Here is a 16,726-nt window from a genome sequence, read left to right as displayed (position 1 = left end):
TCAGAGCGTCTTGTGATTTTTACACCAGTGATTGCAGTGACTGCCAGATAATCATCTCCTTTCCAAATGCAAAATCCAGTGAAAGTTTAAATATTGGTCATAGATTCTGACAATATATCTGTATGTACGTTTTTCTTTTTTTTTTTAAGACTTCCAAAGTTAATCAGAAACTTGACACTCTCACTGTACTGTATGTAGGCCATTACACTACGGAGGACCAAAGCTGCTAAAATTACATATATATATAAGTAAATAAATGGGTCGGTCAATACGTTAGCATTAACCCAACTGCATACTGCATGGTTTTTATTTTGATTTCATGATTTGTACTTAAATAGAAAAATCACTTACTATATCTGTAATTTCTTTCACGTATATGTATTTTATATGATGAAACTGGGCTAAACCTGAGTGTGATCTCATGGCAAATATTGACTGGATTTTATTGGATTGGATTTTATGTTGAGTTTGACTTTTTGCTCAAGTTTTTATTAGGTGGGACCATCTGGACAAAATCACCTGTAGAACTGTCAACTTTCTGACAATTTAAATGCCAAAACCTTTCATGATTTAAACTTTTTGCCATCCATACAGACTCTGTGTTTAGTGAACTCATGCTAATATTACAGTTCATTAGGATCTAACAGCTAAGACCAACTTTACACCATGCAACTTTTCAAATGATTTCAGTGTCACATCTTGATCATATGGTCTTGTAAAAAGTCAGTCAGAGGTTTCTTATATCAGTCTTTTTCACATTTGGATTTGATGTCAGTCCTGACTAATTACTAGCATAGCTAGCATGGAGGAAGGTAGCAGCAAAGGGTCGACAGCTTTTGCCAAAACGTTTCTGCTCCGTTTTTCAAGACCTGCTATCCTTCGAAGTTTTCCACCAGAATGCATGTAAATAATTTCCTGGACGGCTCGGTGGGCTCTGCAAAGTCTTAAAAACCGATTTATGACACAATCCCTGTAGATGTGAGCAAGCGCCAGGTTCTGGCTTTTTCTTTCTAATTCCTTTCAAAGTCTTCTAGTGCACGGGAGGCATGTGAAGTGTTACACAGACTGGTGACACTTTGCACACAAACAGCAAATGATGTCACCGCACTTAGTAGAAGATAAGCAAGTGCAGACATTCAACAGTAAACTGTCATGTGCCACTTCCAAATATAAAGCCCTGACAGCGGAATGATAACAATGTGTGCTGATTGTGAGGTACTGTGGACTGTCTGCTGATAAATGTGTGAGCCTTCTTACATGAAGGTGCTACAAATTAAATGACTTTGACAAAAAACCCTTTTCTCCTTTTTTTGGCTTTGTTGAAACAAGCAGAATTTTAACTTCTCCTTTATCTTAGCTGAGAATGTGCCACGGGTAATGTGGGAGTTAATTATTTGTCTGGTTGGAGTCTGTGATTATTGGCTGCTGGGTGTCATTCAGAGGTTTGTGTCACGTTCCTGCAGTTGCGTTGAGGTCGGAAATGAAGACTGGGTGAGGCAGATGATTGTTTTGGAGGCACAGTAATAACACATGCTTCTCTAAAGTTGCCTCATCTGTTTGTTGTGAAGTGGGAAACTTGTTCTGTGAGTGTGCTGAGTTGCGTTACTGATGCATTACTTATCTAAAAGAGACGCTTATTTCAGTCAAACGTTAAGTAGCATTAATATTGTGAAATTGTGGCTCCATAGTGTAGCCATTTACACATTTGTCTAACAAGTGAAAGCTTCAGGAGGAGACTGAAATCGCTTTGGGTGCAAAGATCTGCCAAATCAAACATGCGGAGCTGCTCGATGTGGCGACCCCTTGTAAATAAGGGAGTGGCTGGAAGTACTGGCACAGCTTGCAAACATTCAATATTAGATGTGGCTTTCATGGGAAAACTAGTGATGCAACAACAGAACAATCTGTTGCAATAATAATCATGTTTTTTAAAACTTACACAAGTGTTTGATCTGTAAAATGTTTATTGTAAGTGCTAAAAGCCAAGTTACAGTCACAGCCAGTCACTCGTTATACACATTTAATATATATAGATATAGATATAGATATATTTTAATATAAGAAAAAACATAAATTTACTACATAATAAATTAATACTCCCGTGGTAAATGAAAGAAGCCTGTCATTGTAATAATTGTAATAAATGTATGTATAAAATTACAGACAAAGTTCTGTTAGCTCATTGCACAGACTACGGAAGAGGATTAGGGCCACCGGGGGGAGGGGGGGGGCAGAATTTTGACTTTTTTTCTCTGAATTTTGACTCTTTTTTTCAGAATTCAGAATTTTTTCTCTGAATTCTGACTTTTTTTCAGAATTCTGGAAAAGAAGAAAAAAGAAACGTGCCCATTTTTAAATTTTTTTTTCTTTTCCAGTGGCCCTAATCCACTTCCGTACACAGACTTCCTTGTAATCCTAAAAAGGAAAGTTTTTATTAAATGACAGAATATTTCCTGTTCTTACTCTAAACCCACTGTAATTGCGGTGCCTTATGTAAAGCACAAGTGACTCAGATAAATTTGCAGCAATTAACCTTTGGGGAATTTAGATCTTATACACAAGTTATAAATGCAAAAGTTCATCATTCAGTGAAGAAAAATGTGCAAAAGTGTGTTTTAAAAGTGTACAGACGTGCAGCTTTTCAACCTAAAAATCGACGCGCAGAGGCTGCCTCATCTTTTTAAATGTCAGGCTGCCGCAAACTTTCAAAAGGCCGAACGGTTACAGAAGTGAAAACCCTCTGGAGTTAAAATCTCTGCAGTAAAATGTCCAGCTCACCTTTACTGGAATATACTCAGTACAAAACTTTACTCCTGTTTTTCAATTGATATTTATATCACAGATGAGGGGATCATTGGTTTGCATTGCTTTTAACACATTTTGCATGTTTAGCAAGCACACAGTGAACATGCAGGTCTGAATACAGGTCACACATGGCCGTCAGCTTCAAAACGAAGCGTGAGCACCGAAACAAAAGGTGGGAAATTAGTTCTTCTCCAATCAAGCCTGTCCTCTTTTATCATAGTTCTTATAATTATTCCTTTTTCTGAACAGATAGCATCTATGAGAGGGTAAGAGATGCACTAACAATGGGTGGAAGAGCAGCAAAGAGCTGTAACAGGCGAGGAGTCCTTAAGATAAAGAACAAAGAGGGCTCATTACAGCAGCCAAAAAAGGGCTTAGAGAACAAGAAAGACCGTGATTATGCTTGTCATGTTTTACATTGTCAGGGCTGATCTTTAACAGCAAGTGATAAAGAGGAAGAAAAACAAAAATACTCTCCACAACACTTCCTGTCACATGGTTAGAGCGGCTCCTAGAGGAATTATCAGCTAGAGGCTTCATCCTTGCATCTGCTCTTAAATTTCTCTTAAATATACATGTAGTCAGTCAATGCCAGGGCTCGTTGCTTACGTCTGTTTACGTTATTTCAAGTAAATGTTCCTGCTCCATATGTGCATCTTAAAATCTTCTAAAAGAGCTGTGCATGATTAATGAGTTCATTAATATTAATGATTAATGAGTTCAATATATGAATTTTTATCTTGTGCCAAACCTTGGTGCAGACTCTTAGTGGATCCACAGACTGAAAGAAACCTCTTGGGCTACGGTTGGGCCATTTGTGTGCCTTACATGCTCATATTAGGCATGTTCATTTTCAGTGACATCACACAGAGCTCAAAGCAGGAAAAAGTGTCTGAAACTGAGTTTTCAGATCAGTTTGAACCTGACCTCGATATTTAAAACCTTGGCCATGTTCAATATAGTAGAACACGGCAAAGTGTTCTATATGACAGGAAATGACCTCCAGCACGGTCGCCCCTCCCTGACCTTGGTTCTGCTGGAGGTTTCGTCCAGTTAAAAGTGAGTTTTTCCTTCCTACTGTCATCAGTTGCTCAGTTGTATTATTGTAGGGTGTTTACCTTACAATATAAAGCACCTTGAGGTGATTACTGTTATGATTTGGTGCTATATAAATAAATTAAAATAAGGAAAAGCAGAAAAGGTCTTCTTTAAAGAATATTAACGTCTTAGGTTGTAGTCCAAGAAACAGCCATTTACTCTGATTCTCTGTTGCTCCTGAACATTTGTCATTTGTCAAGCAATTCAAATTTCTCGGCATGATTCTTTGGCAGCAGGGGACCCCTTCCTAATGAAAGTCTGTCAGAAGGGTTAGCAGCACCTGAAGCCAGCATTAAATCTGTTTCTCTGTTAAAGCTTTTATATTCCCCCAAACCACCGTGGAGTCGTTCTTTCACAAACCTGATGTGCTCAATATGCTGATGCAAGAGGCTTTAGGGCTGCAAGATTACATTAAAGCAGAAAATGCCGTGTGAGCTTCCTACCTGAGAACTGCACTCACCTGTTCAGTGGTAAACCCCACAGGGGGGGAAGTGGTACCTAACTTCCTGAATACTTCATGAGGTGTCCAGTTGTCATGTGTGAACACTTCTGAGTGCTGACACCAGTTCACTCCTGAATGCATCGTGCAGAGCAGGAGTGAAGGGCAGAGGTGGGGACGGGGTAGCGCCCGGCTGGGAGGTGACGGGCGAGGACATTTTAGTCACAGCGGGGCAGGGACGGTTAGACGGAGCCTCGTCGGCCTCACCGCTGGGGTCTGACTGGCAAATTAGAGAGCGGGAGGTTAAAGGTCAGCTCCGTGGGGGGGCTGTAGTCTGGAAAGAAGGATAAAGGGCAGTGACAAGAGCGAGGAAAATTCCACCCCCAAATGTATAATTGCTGTTTTGATGCTCGCTCAATGTTTGTTCCTGTTTATCTTATTTCTACTTCACAAGCTACTCTGTTGTCTTTTTTCTGGTGCTTTATTTTGCCAAACCAGTTTGGATAAACCTGAAGGATAAACACAAGAACGTCTACATATCACAGATAATTGAAGTTACTTGATTTTGAGGCTTCTGTCCAGTTAAAGCAGCTGAAGTGACTTTAGTCAGTGTTTTCATGTGTGTGCATGAAGCAGTTGATTTAAATAATCAAAGCCCATCAAGCTCAGAGGAGATTTATCTTCTCTTTTAGCTTATTTGGCAGCACTTTTTTGTACTGCTCACTCTCTCCAGTCTGATCAGACTGAGGGATCGTGCTCAAGGGATTTTAAATAAGGACTGCAGAACTGTCCCACTGCACTGTGGCTTCAGAAACAAATCAATCAATCACCTCTTTTTATAACACATAGTGTTATCATTTAGATGCTTAATTGCTATTAAATTCAAATTCAAATTCAAATTTTATTTGTCACACACACAACCATACACAGTATGACATGAGGTGAAATGCTTGTAGTTGTGAAATGCAATGCCTGACCATTAAATTACAGTGGTTTTACAGTATTTACAATTTACAGGTTATACAAAATTTACAGATTTAACTTAGAAATTTACAGTAAAAATGTGCAAATAGCAGAAAGAGATTATAAATTATAGGAAGTGTGCATGAAGAAAAACCAGAGTGCGTGTGGTGATGTGATGTGTGTGAGAGTCCAGTCTTATAGTGATGTGATATGTGTGGGAGTGTTCAGTCCTACACCTGGTTCAGGGCCCGAATAACCTGGGGGAAGAAGCTCCTCCTCATTCTCTCTGTTTTGGCCTTAAGGGAGCGGAAGCGCTTCCCAGACCTCAACAGTGAGAAGAGTCCATTGTTGGGGATGGGAGAGGTCCATCAACAATCTTAATAATCTTCCTAGCTTTGGTCTTGCACCACTTGGTGTAGATGGACAGCAGGTCAGGGAGCTCTGATTGAATGATGCGTTCGGCTGAGCGCACCACTCTTTGCAGATGTCGTCTGTTTATTAAATAACCTATTAAATAACCATATTAACCTGATGTAAAGTAGATGAGCCAGAGCTCTTGCGCTGGAATTTTTGCATATTTAGCGTTATTCCTCAGTTTTCTTTTCTTTTATTGGACATGGATATTTCTATTTCAAAGGTTTGGTTTGGCACATGCAGGTTTGTGTCATAATTTGACAAAATTAGTAGAAGTTTGACTTCCCCACAAATAAATTTGCAATAAAGTTCCTAATTTGAGTCACCATTTCTCCAGCTGATGACCATGGTGTGCAGCATGTCAAAGTCATCTTTGGAGGCTCATTATCAAACATATTTCAAGAGTCCTAACATGAAATGCCACATAAAATCTTCTACAAATGGCCATAAACCCCCTGGAGCAAGTCAAGAGCTCCTTGGTTGCAAATAAAAACATAGACCCGATCTCCGTCACAGACACTGGAGTGATCCTTAAAGCATGAAAAGGGCTCTAATTGCATTTATCTAAAGTCAGACCGCTGTGGAATACTAATATGGCTGTGAGGGTCTCAAAGTTAGGGCTTAGCTTTAGTGCAAAGAAAAGACTGAATCCCATTTCCTCCCCAATTCCTCCCCCGCTCACTATGGGAACCACAGGGCCTCTCGGGCAGGATTTCCCAGCAGAAAAAGTCTTTACTGTATTTGTTTATTTGCCCCAGACAGTTTGCCTTGCTGTGTACGAACGTCTCTTCCCCCATCCCCTTGCTCGCGGCGTCTTCTCCTGCAGAGTGCTCTTGGCAGCCCACAGCCACATGCCTTTCACTGACACACACCATCCTGTCATAAAAATGCCAGCCGGCTCAATAAGGAGAATGTTTGTTCGCAGCGTTTTGGAATTCCCGTCTTGCCTTTCCTCCAGTTGAACCCCAGAGACCCTGAGAGGAAGTTGGAGAATGACTGGAGTCAAATAAAGAGCTGCAAAGGGCTGAAAAGCTGGCAGAATAAGGATCATCATCACTGACTGCTGGGGGTTCAGTGGTAAAGGGTTAAAGAGGGCAAAAGCTAGCAGTTTGAGATTTGAGGTTTTTATAGCTGACTGTATTATTTTCATACTTCTTATTGTTTTTTGTCATTAAAAGATCAGGCGCTGGAGGGCCAGACTGCATTTACTGTCAGCTGCAAGTTCTTGTAGCTTTGGAAATGCCTCAACTTTCCCTCTTGTGTCATCGTCTGGTCAAATTCCAAATGTTTCCGATCCATATATTTGTGAGTCTCAGAAAGTTGACTCTGTTCACCAGCACGTTGTGTTTTCAGCAGAAGAGTTTCGTCACTCAACCAAGTGACTTCTTCAGTCTCAGCTGACTGCAGGTTTCCCCGACCTTATAAACAGTGCATCTGCATAATGACTGAAGCTAGCATCTACTGCCTAACAGTTAACTTTGTGGGATTTCCTTATCTAGGTGATTGAGCATGCATCAAGGCAAGTCTCTAGATTAAGCTTTACTCGCAACTCATCAGATATGAATGCTTCTAAGCAAATGGAAATCCTATAAAGGAAGAGCTGTACTGGCCTGATTGCATGTTAAGAGACTTGATCTGAAATGTAGCGTGCAGCCAAACCCCGACCCCGAGGAGGTTCATCAGTGACCTGGCAGATGTTATAAGGTGGAGGATCTTTTTGTGTCTCACTAAAAGGCACAGAGTAACTTTTAAGCCTCAATTTTCAGCATGCATTGTTATTTTCTGTGCAGATTTTCTTTTCCCAGACCTACCTGAGCATCTTTGGTGCACAAACTGACACTAAAACACAAACAGAAACCAGCGATTTATGTCACTGCCACCACTTCTGCTTCCTAATGCTGTCTTCATCGCCCTTTTATGGCGCTGATTACCTCTCTGAAACCGTGCTCTGTACCGAAGCTGAGAGACGGCTGATGTTGACAGAATCTCAGTATTTAGCGTCGTGGAGTTAGCAGTGAACACACTGAAGGCTTTTCAGGCCTTGGGGTGATTTTACGGTTTACCATCCAAAGGTTTATTAAACTCTTTTCTCCATAAAGACGACATTTGATGACCTCCTGTGCACCCTTGGCACTTCAGTATAGGTATAAAAATGTAGTTTGACGACCATTCGAGTAGATTCTGGGTTTTTTCCAGAGTTCAGGTGAGTTCAGAAAAGAGCTTTAAAAACCTTCTAAAATGATTTCATTGCTTGTTATTTTTCACCCATCTAACATCCATCTTTGGATCTCTAAGGTTATCTTGATCTTGAGAGCTGGGACAGTGTAGCGTAGATGTTCAATAGGCTTCAGGATGTACCTTGTAAGCATTTTGTCCTCCTAGGTGGTCATTTTATGCTAAATTCAGAGGGCCCATGCCTGCTACTTCCCCTTGCCACTTCCAGGTATTGCTCACTACAAGGCTTCCATTACTACATGCTGCACACCAGATTCAACATAAACACAATGTGACTCCAATTTAGAGTTTTGTTAGCACACATCCAGTGTTTGGTTGTCTCTCGCAGCAAAATCAGGAAGTATGTGTGTAAACTGCTGTTGGAAATGCAGATTTACAATCACAGAATAGTGAGGTGTGTGTGTGAGAGGATAAACACATTTAACACTCACACAATGTGACGCGTAGGCTGGGAAAACACTGGAAACCTTTCTGTGGCGCGGTGACGTCCTCGCCACGGCAGCTGTCAGTTTAAAGCAGCCACACACACACACACACACACACACACACACACCGCCTGAGGTCAGACTGACACGCTGGACGTGCCGCACTGAAGCGTTTCCTTCTGACTGGTTTGAAGAGTGTGTGTTGAAAAGGGTGTGTGCGTTCTCCACGTCAGCTCTTGGCACACTCCGAGGGAACCGGAATAACACACAGCACGTCTGTGATGACAGGATAATCGGATGTGTGTGCGCCCCAGGGCTGAGTTTAGCTAACAGCAGTGACAGTTACAACACCTAAGAAAACTTACAGGAGGCCCATTACTGCCATGGTTTTCAAGGAACTCCTGAATAAAATGTAGTGTAGCAAAAATCACATATTCTGATTGTCGAGGGTTAGGATAAGTTTATCTCGAGTGTCCTCCCAAAACAGTCCTTCAACCAAATCGGTTTGAAGTAGAGGCCCTCTACTTCAAACTGTTCCCTGCATCATGTGTTACACCACTAAAGTAAAGAGACAGGGAAAAGAGATCACAGGGATCAAAAAACCACCCTCATCAACCTCCATCACCCCCAGAGGGGAAGCAGGGAGAGGGGAGTTTAAAGAGCTGCTAGATACTGTTAGGTTGGGTTAGTAAAAATGGCTGGGTCAGGGGTTCTGGTTGAGGGTTACATAAAGCAAAATAGCTCATTAGTACAGAATATAATAAAACAGCATTGCTTCATAAGGCAAAAATGACTCAAAATAAGCAAAAATCTAAATGAAGTACTATAAAAACTGAGTATAATACCATCAAGTGGCTCTATGAAGAAAAACAGGACATCTAATATACACTAAACAACACAATTTAAACAAAAGTGGTTCAGAAACATCTTTTGAAAACCGGGATTGCAAATGTATTTAAATGAAGTGCAAAATATAACCTGATCTCTTTTAATGTGGCTTTTTTTTCTTTTGGTGAATTTATCCTAAAATAATAGCAGTGTATATATTAATATTCAGCAAACCTTTATTCTAAGTTGCTGTTGCTGAACTTGCTTATGCTCAACGCCCAATCATCTTCTCTCCTCTCTCCTCCCCTCCCCTCTTTTGTTGTCTCTCCAGCGTCTGATACCGAGCAGGATGCAGCGGTGAAACTTGACCAAGAGCGGGCTGAGATAGTCGCCAAATATGACAAGGTACGGCAAACGCTTCCTTCAGTCAGTGTGAAAGCACACAGAAGCTTTGGTGAAGCGTAAAACCTACAGCAATTACTTTTTTTCTCCCTCCTGTGGTCATCCGAAGCCAAATTCCAGCCACTCAGTCATGCTGAGACTCCACCAAACTTCATAACGCTGTGGTGAAATCCCTCCATAAATCACTGCCTTATTGCCCGTGAAACACAATAATAACAGCGTGCCGTGTGCAGAATGTGCCGCCGTGTGATTTAATCATTTTCATAAATTTCGAAAGGCTGTGATTACTGCGCAAGAGCCACATTTCAGATGCAGCATTCTCAGTGAAAATTAACATGCAAATTATACATCTAAAAGCCACCGTTGTCTTTCCAGTGTGTGTGTTCAGTGGGCCGTGCGTTATCTGTGTTAGAGGGGCAGAGAACGACAAAAATCCCTCCTGCAGGCCTGAAGGTTTAATAGAAAAGGGAGGAAGCGGATTCGAGTGGTTACTCATTAGACTAATTGAGTGGGTTAATGTGATGTCATGGGCATGGAATGATTTTATTGACTGGGATCCAGAGGTGGCAGTTCCTTCATCCCAAAGCACTCGAATCAGGGGCGTCAACCACGAGATCCACCAATGAATCCCGTGTGGTCTACTGGGTAGCTTCGCAAAGTGGGAAAATTGAATTAAATTTAGTAAATAAATCTAATTTGTTAAATAAAGTGCACAGAAACCCACCGCAGGGATGCCAGCATCACTACACAGGAGTGAAAATGTCTGCAGATGTGCACTTTTTCCAGTTTTTTTCTTTTTCTAGTTTGGATCATAAAGTTGCTGGTATCTTGATCTGTTGTGATCCATACATTTTAATGTGCAGTGACTGAAGGGTGAATATGGAAAATTAGGCACTGCTGGAAAAAGTACTTACTTTGATTTCTTGTCCAGCCCACTACAGAGCAAACCAGGCCGAATGGGGCTCTTGAAACTGAAGAGTTTGACAGCATACGGTGCTGTGCAAAACCCTCATTTTCTTTATATGTTGCATCCAAGTAGTAAGACTTTTTAGTAGTTAGTTTTCAAAGCGGTCTTGAGCAAAGTTTTTCTTTGGACATTGGCTGCTTTTTCACTCATTTTCACTCCAGTTCTTTTTTGTTTAATCAACTAAACACTGACCTGTGAATCATTCAAGCATTAAAAAGGCATCTAACTAAAGGGATGAACCAGTGTTCTGTCTGTTCATGACAAACTTTGCAAAAAAACTATTTTAAATTGTGTCTTTAGGCACTTTGCTACTAGCAACCTGTCACCAAAACACATAATTTCTTCCCAAACCTTAAATTTAGGCTATAAAACATGCCAAAGACTGGATTAAACACAGGAATAACAAAGTTCTTTGGGAATAAAGTAGTTCCCAAAGAATTATTAGCTGAAAACCTGACATGTCTGTGTATGGTGTGCAGTGTGTCCTTAAAGAATTTCAGAAACAGGACAAGTGGATTACAAATGATCGTATGATTGGGAATGGCCTCATTTTTCAACATGACCATGACTCCAAACACGCTGCCAATGCAGGAAGAGCAAACCTGGAACATATCAGTCATCAGTGTGTTGTGTCTCCATGTGTGTTTACACACATTTGAATAAATCAATGCACTAATTTCCCATTTTTCTAACAAAATAGGAAGAAGGAGGGATTTCTGAAAGCTTTTTAACAGTGTTATGTCTTTATGAAGACTCGTTTGCTCGTTTAGAGCTGCATGGGTCGAGTCTAAACCTAAGCATCACAATTTGAATCATGTCAAAGTCACTCAGTCACCCTCAGCTTCCAACACATGAAGTTAAGGAACAGACTGTTCACTTCCTGCCTGTTATATCCAACACTTCTGACAGGTACATCACCTAAATCACGTCACCTGTCAGTGGGTTCTCTGTCCTTTCCCCTCATAAAAAAACCCACTGAAAGCTCCGATATGTCACCATGCTGCTTGTTTTTTCACAGAGACTTAAAAAAAAACATGCGCTGCAGCATATTATCTAACAATGTCCAGAAACATGTCAGACTTTTATGAATCAGTATGAAGCATGTTAAATATCGCTGAAGAAATGTTGCTTTTGCTCAAAATCCTCAGTTCTCTTGTGGTTGGACTGTATGTATGCGCTCCCGTCCTGAGTGACGCCTCTGCTACCAAGCACGGCGCTATCAGTTGGACCAGCCCACCATGCTCGGTTTGTAAATTAGCCTTTTTAATTTAGTCCAGCAGGCTGCATAATAAGGCTGCCTCATTAAGAGTGAAGAGACCATGGAGAGCGGAGATGATGGAGGTGTGTGTGTGTGCATGTGCGCGTGTGTGTGTGTGTGTGTGAGGCAGAATGAGGCACAATCGGAGCTAAATCAGTGTCATTGTCACTGTTGGGGATGGGAGGAGTTTAATAGAGTCTGTTATCGCGCTGGCCACAAACGCTCGTCGTCTCACGTCACCCGGTGTACATTTGTGGTTATTAAATATGACTTTTGTCTTTGTGGAATGTGCAGAAGTGACTGGTTTTGTTTCCAAATGACACATCCGCTCAGGCCTGACTGCTGCTGCTGATTGCAGAAGTATGGAGCCTATTTTTTATGTTGGGTGGCTGCAAAACTCAGTTTTTTTCCAGGTCTCTCATAAGTTTTCTTCACTCACCACATTTCAGTTTTGTTCAAGAAAAATCTGTGTGACCCTCAAGCTTCACTAATAATTTTGGGTGTTAGCCAAGAACAAGATTGTGGGCGAGGGGCTCCGATTTGGAAGGGACTCAGAGCTGGGTTGGTCTCGAGAAGAGCCAGCTGAGGTGTTTTGGGCATGTCCCATTGGGAGGATGCTGCAGGGCACACTGGGGAGAGGGTGGATGGATGGATAATTGGCGTTAAAGTCCTTCCCTGGTTTGATATTTATGAAATCAGTGCCCAAAAATCCAATCAGCCAAACGCTAATAAAATGTCTTAAAATGTATTTATTTTTTCCGTAAATATATAGATTTATCTGTGTAGATTTTTAATTTAACAGTTGTGTTCTCTGGAGCATGAATTTTATTCAAACAGTTTGAGAAAGTAAGTCAAGTTCTCACAAGGAGATATAAATGAGACGGCAAAGGTGTGAAATACACCTCAGAACAGGCAGCTGAACGGTCAGAGGTGAAATGACGAGCTTTATTTAATTTCACCCTGAAACTGACACCGAAATGATGATGATGTAGAGTTTGTGACTCTGTGGATACTCGCAGAGCGAGGGGGGAGAACGACACACAGAGATCTTCTGATTCCCCTGAGGCGCTCCTCAATGTTTGACTTATCTATTTCAAGGTTAAGTTTCTGTTTGTGCTGAGGGAGCGGTGCAAAAACTGGGTGGGAGCAGAGGGAGGAGATAATTTTTGAAATATTTCACCTCGACATCTGGATGTCAGGCCGACCTGTTAACCACTCACAGCCTTCTCAGGGCTTCACAAAGCATTTGGCAACCTCCAAAAGGCTTTAGCAGCAGAGACATAAGAGAGAGGGGCATGACAATAGAGGTCTATAGAGTTCTGTGACAATCAGAAGCTTAGTCAGTAAACGTAGACTGTTGTACTGACAAACAGCAGAGGTACATGTCCTGTAATTTGCACACAGGCAGCAGAAGTGTAAGCTGGCGGTGAAATGGTTCTTTAACCTTATTTTGCAGCAGAAAAATGCTTTATTCATAACAATATATATATAAATATATATATATATTAGGGGTGCAACGATACTCATATAGATATTGAACCGTTCGATACAGTGCTTTCGGTTCGGTACACATATGTATGAACAATACAAAATTTTTAATTTATTTTATCAACTTCTCTTCTGACGATGCTGTCTCTGTTGAGAGCTCAGTGGATCTGTGTTAGACTACTCCGCCTAGGCTGCACTGTCAAGCGCAGATCCACTGAGTGCAGCGCAAGCTAGCAAGACAGAAACTAAGCTCTTTGAAATTGAACCTCCCCCACCCTCATTCAGATCTGGCCTTTGGAACTATTTGGTCTTCATGTGAAGTATGACCCTGAAGGTAAGCACGTTATGGACAAAAGTAAAACTGTATGTCGGATGTGCCACGCAATGCTCAATTACATGGGTGGGAACTACTGCGTTAGCGCAGTTAGCTCGTTAACGTGTTAACGCCATCCAGCCCCAAGCACGGGCGATCTGCGGTTGCTCGTTAACGGAGATTTGCCGTGTTATGGCATTAACGTCATTTCAGATTAAGGCTGACAGCACTAGTGGGAACAAAATGAATATGACTGCACATTTACCCCGACATCATCTTAATGCATAGACAAGTGGAAGCAGACAAAAACAACAAGCACACATGCTACAACCTTTACCCGTCTGTGAAGGTTCTCAGTCATCCAGGTCGTTGTAGTCAAAGGAGCTTGCAAAGAAAAGCGTCTGGACTTCTTTAACGTGAGTTTAACTTTACCCGAGTCATTTAGACAGCTGTTAGCACATGATTCTCCTTATGGGGACCTGATATGTTTAATATGCTGCTGAGAATATAGCCCAGAAGAAGCTTATAGTATAGCTTTTGTTTTGGAAAGAGCCATTTCTCTGTAATAAACTCTCTTTTCCAAAGATGAGGGATTTCTCAATCAGATAGATTTATTTATTTTTTATTCTTTTGTTGTTTCAGCAACATTAAATTTAAAAACTGTACCTTTGAGTTAAAATATATATTTATAGTTTTAATAAATGACAAATTAAAAAGGCATGAACATTTTTTCGTATTGAAAAAATATCGAACCGTGACACCAAAGTATCGAACCGAACCGTGAATTTTGTGTATTGTCGCACCCCTAATATATATATATATATATATATATATATATATATATAAATTTATACATACATTGCATTTTATTGAAAATAGTTTGTAGAGCCAAAAGGCCAATTTGGTTAAAATAATAAACCAACTTTGCTGATTCCTGTTTTCCTGTCGTTTGAGCAGCTGACAGCTCAAAAAATTGTTTTGCATACTCCCCTTCTGAAATACGTTTTGGCCTCTAGATTTTTAACAACACACATGTTTAACATGTAGACTCGGTAAAATGAAGCTGGAAGCAAACATAATGTTTATTACTTTTTTTGTCTTTCACATTGCTGGGCGCTTGCTTGCTGAACAGCACAGAGGCACAGAAAGAGCTCTACTTTTCACTCAGCTCTTCAAAAGAAAATCACTTTAGGCTGAAATGTCTGACTAAAGTCAGGTGTTTAAGTTTGTATGGTAGATATTTCCCATAAAAGCACTCCTTTCTTGTTGGACTCTAGTAGAGAAGCTTTGCATGATTCACAGTCCAAAATAATTCTTGTTTATCTTATGCTGGAGATTCTTTTCTCTTGATTCTCTTGTTTTAGCTCCTCCTCCTTTAATCCTTCTTGGTTTATTGGTCTTAACATTATGATCAGTGACAGGTGAAGTGACTATCACTGAGTATCCCTTCATTGAGGCACCTGTTAGTGGGTGGGATATATTTGTAAGGAACTAAACTTAGTCCTCAAAGTTGCTGTTAGAAGCAGGTTTCCCACAATGTGGATGTTACTTTGACACATACAACCAACCTGAGCACTTTTGCAGAGCATGTACACCGTTTCATGGACCGGTACTCCCTGATGGCTGTGACCTCTTTCAGCAGGAGTGGTTCGAGGAGCACAACAATGAGTTTAAAGTTTTGACTTTGCCTCCAGACTGCCCAGTTCTCAATCCAGTTGAGCATCTGTGGGATGTGCTGTCAGATCCCACGCCACACCTTCAGGGGTCTTTGGAGAGTCCATGCCTCAATGGGTTAATATTAGGCAGGTGGTCATAATGTTATCCCTGATTGGTGTGTATGATTGAGTAAAAGCCGGATCAGAACTAGAATGTATGTAGTGAAATCAGAAAAAAAACGTTGGTCCTTCATACATACATGAAGTTGAAGCAAACTTAGAAGAAAGTTTTCTCAGCATCAGCGGGGACTAGTGTACTGTTTAGTATTTATGGTCGTAGTTCTCCTGGATTTGAGGTCATCGCTAAGATTTGCTAAGCTGAGGTGAATGATGTATTTGGTTGAGCCAATCCTTTATCTCACTGTGAGTGTAAAACAGCTTTAACAGTTTCAAAGAGATGGTTTGGAAGAAGGAAGCTTGTGTGCCGCTTCATCCCGCCTCAAATCAACGAAATATCCAACATTTCAGACATTTGTACCTTTATTTTCTGACCTTTTTGTGCTTCCATCACTCATTTTTCTCACACATTGTCTCTCTGATATTCTCTTTATAACACTTCCTCACACACTCTGCCTCTGGGTTTCCTATTTCACTGACGGTCGAGTGGTTTTTAGGACGCCTTGAGTCAGATGGTGACGCAGGTGGACGTCTGGCTGTTCATTTCACACCTGTTAATCGCTGGTCACACACAAACACACACTCACACCGACGCACTTTCTCAAGGGCGCCAGAGTCGAAGCCCCCACATGTAATCTAGCAGCCAATCAAAACACTATCCTCTCCCCCTGAAGAACGTGGGTGGCATGTAATTTGGAGCTCCATCAGAAGCCAGTGTTCAGTTTATTTCACTGAACAGCAGGCATCAGTCAAACAAACTAGGATACCAGTTACTTTGCAGATTAACTGATTTATTGTTTTTTCTATAAAGAATCACAAAATCCTCAGAAACGGGGCATCCTCAGAAGGTCAAAGGTCATCTTGATTTTTGACGGCCAATTTAGAAAGGCAGAAATTCACCAATCTGAATTTTTTTTTCCCCTTTCTCTCTTCTTTGTTCCAGGGAAAAGACGCCCCCGTGGACCCCTGGGAGGACAGTAACTTCCGTCTGTACAAAGTTGTCGACCGCTTTGGCTTCGTCCAGTAAGCTCTCGCACACATACAGCCTATAATCAGGCCTAATAACTACATTAGTAAACTTCAAAGCCCAGTCTACCACGCTGAAGGGAGAAAGAAAGCGAGCAGCAGCTGTCCAGACGGGTGTTGCTGAGAGATGAGTGTTTCTGTGGCTTGAGCCGGGCTGGTCAGAGGCTGTGAGGCTCTTAAACACCACTGTGCTAGAGTGTTTTATATATAGGCTGGCACATGCAGGCAGGAAA

At 41.2% G+C, this 16,726-nt stretch overlaps 1 protein-coding gene across 5 annotated transcripts in view; it reads left to right on the top strand.

Annotated features, from left to right (window-relative positions):
- The window catches only part of usp6nl (USP6 N-terminal like), a 101,334-nt gene that overhangs the window by 56,864 nt on the left and 27,744 nt on the right, over positions 1-16,726 (top strand). For all 5 annotated transcript variants that reach the window (XM_085137382.1, XM_085137381.1, XM_085137379.1 and 2 more), the window contains 2 exons: positions 9,539-9,612; positions 16,411-16,490. In XM_085137382.1, coding sequence (XP_084993508.1) covers positions 9,539-9,612; positions 16,411-16,490 — 154 coding nt within the window. The remainder of the gene's footprint in view (positions 1-9,538; positions 9,613-16,410; positions 16,491-16,726) is intronic.

Source organism: Neolamprologus multifasciatus, chromosome 17 (assembly GCF_963576455.1).
Source record: "Neolamprologus multifasciatus chromosome 17, fNeoMul1.2, whole genome shotgun sequence".
NCBI lineage: Eukaryota > Metazoa > Chordata > Actinopteri > Cichliformes > Cichlidae > Neolamprologus > Neolamprologus multifasciatus.
The sequence above is the reverse complement of the archived record's forward strand: the minus strand, read 5'-3'. Positions and strand labels throughout refer to the sequence as shown.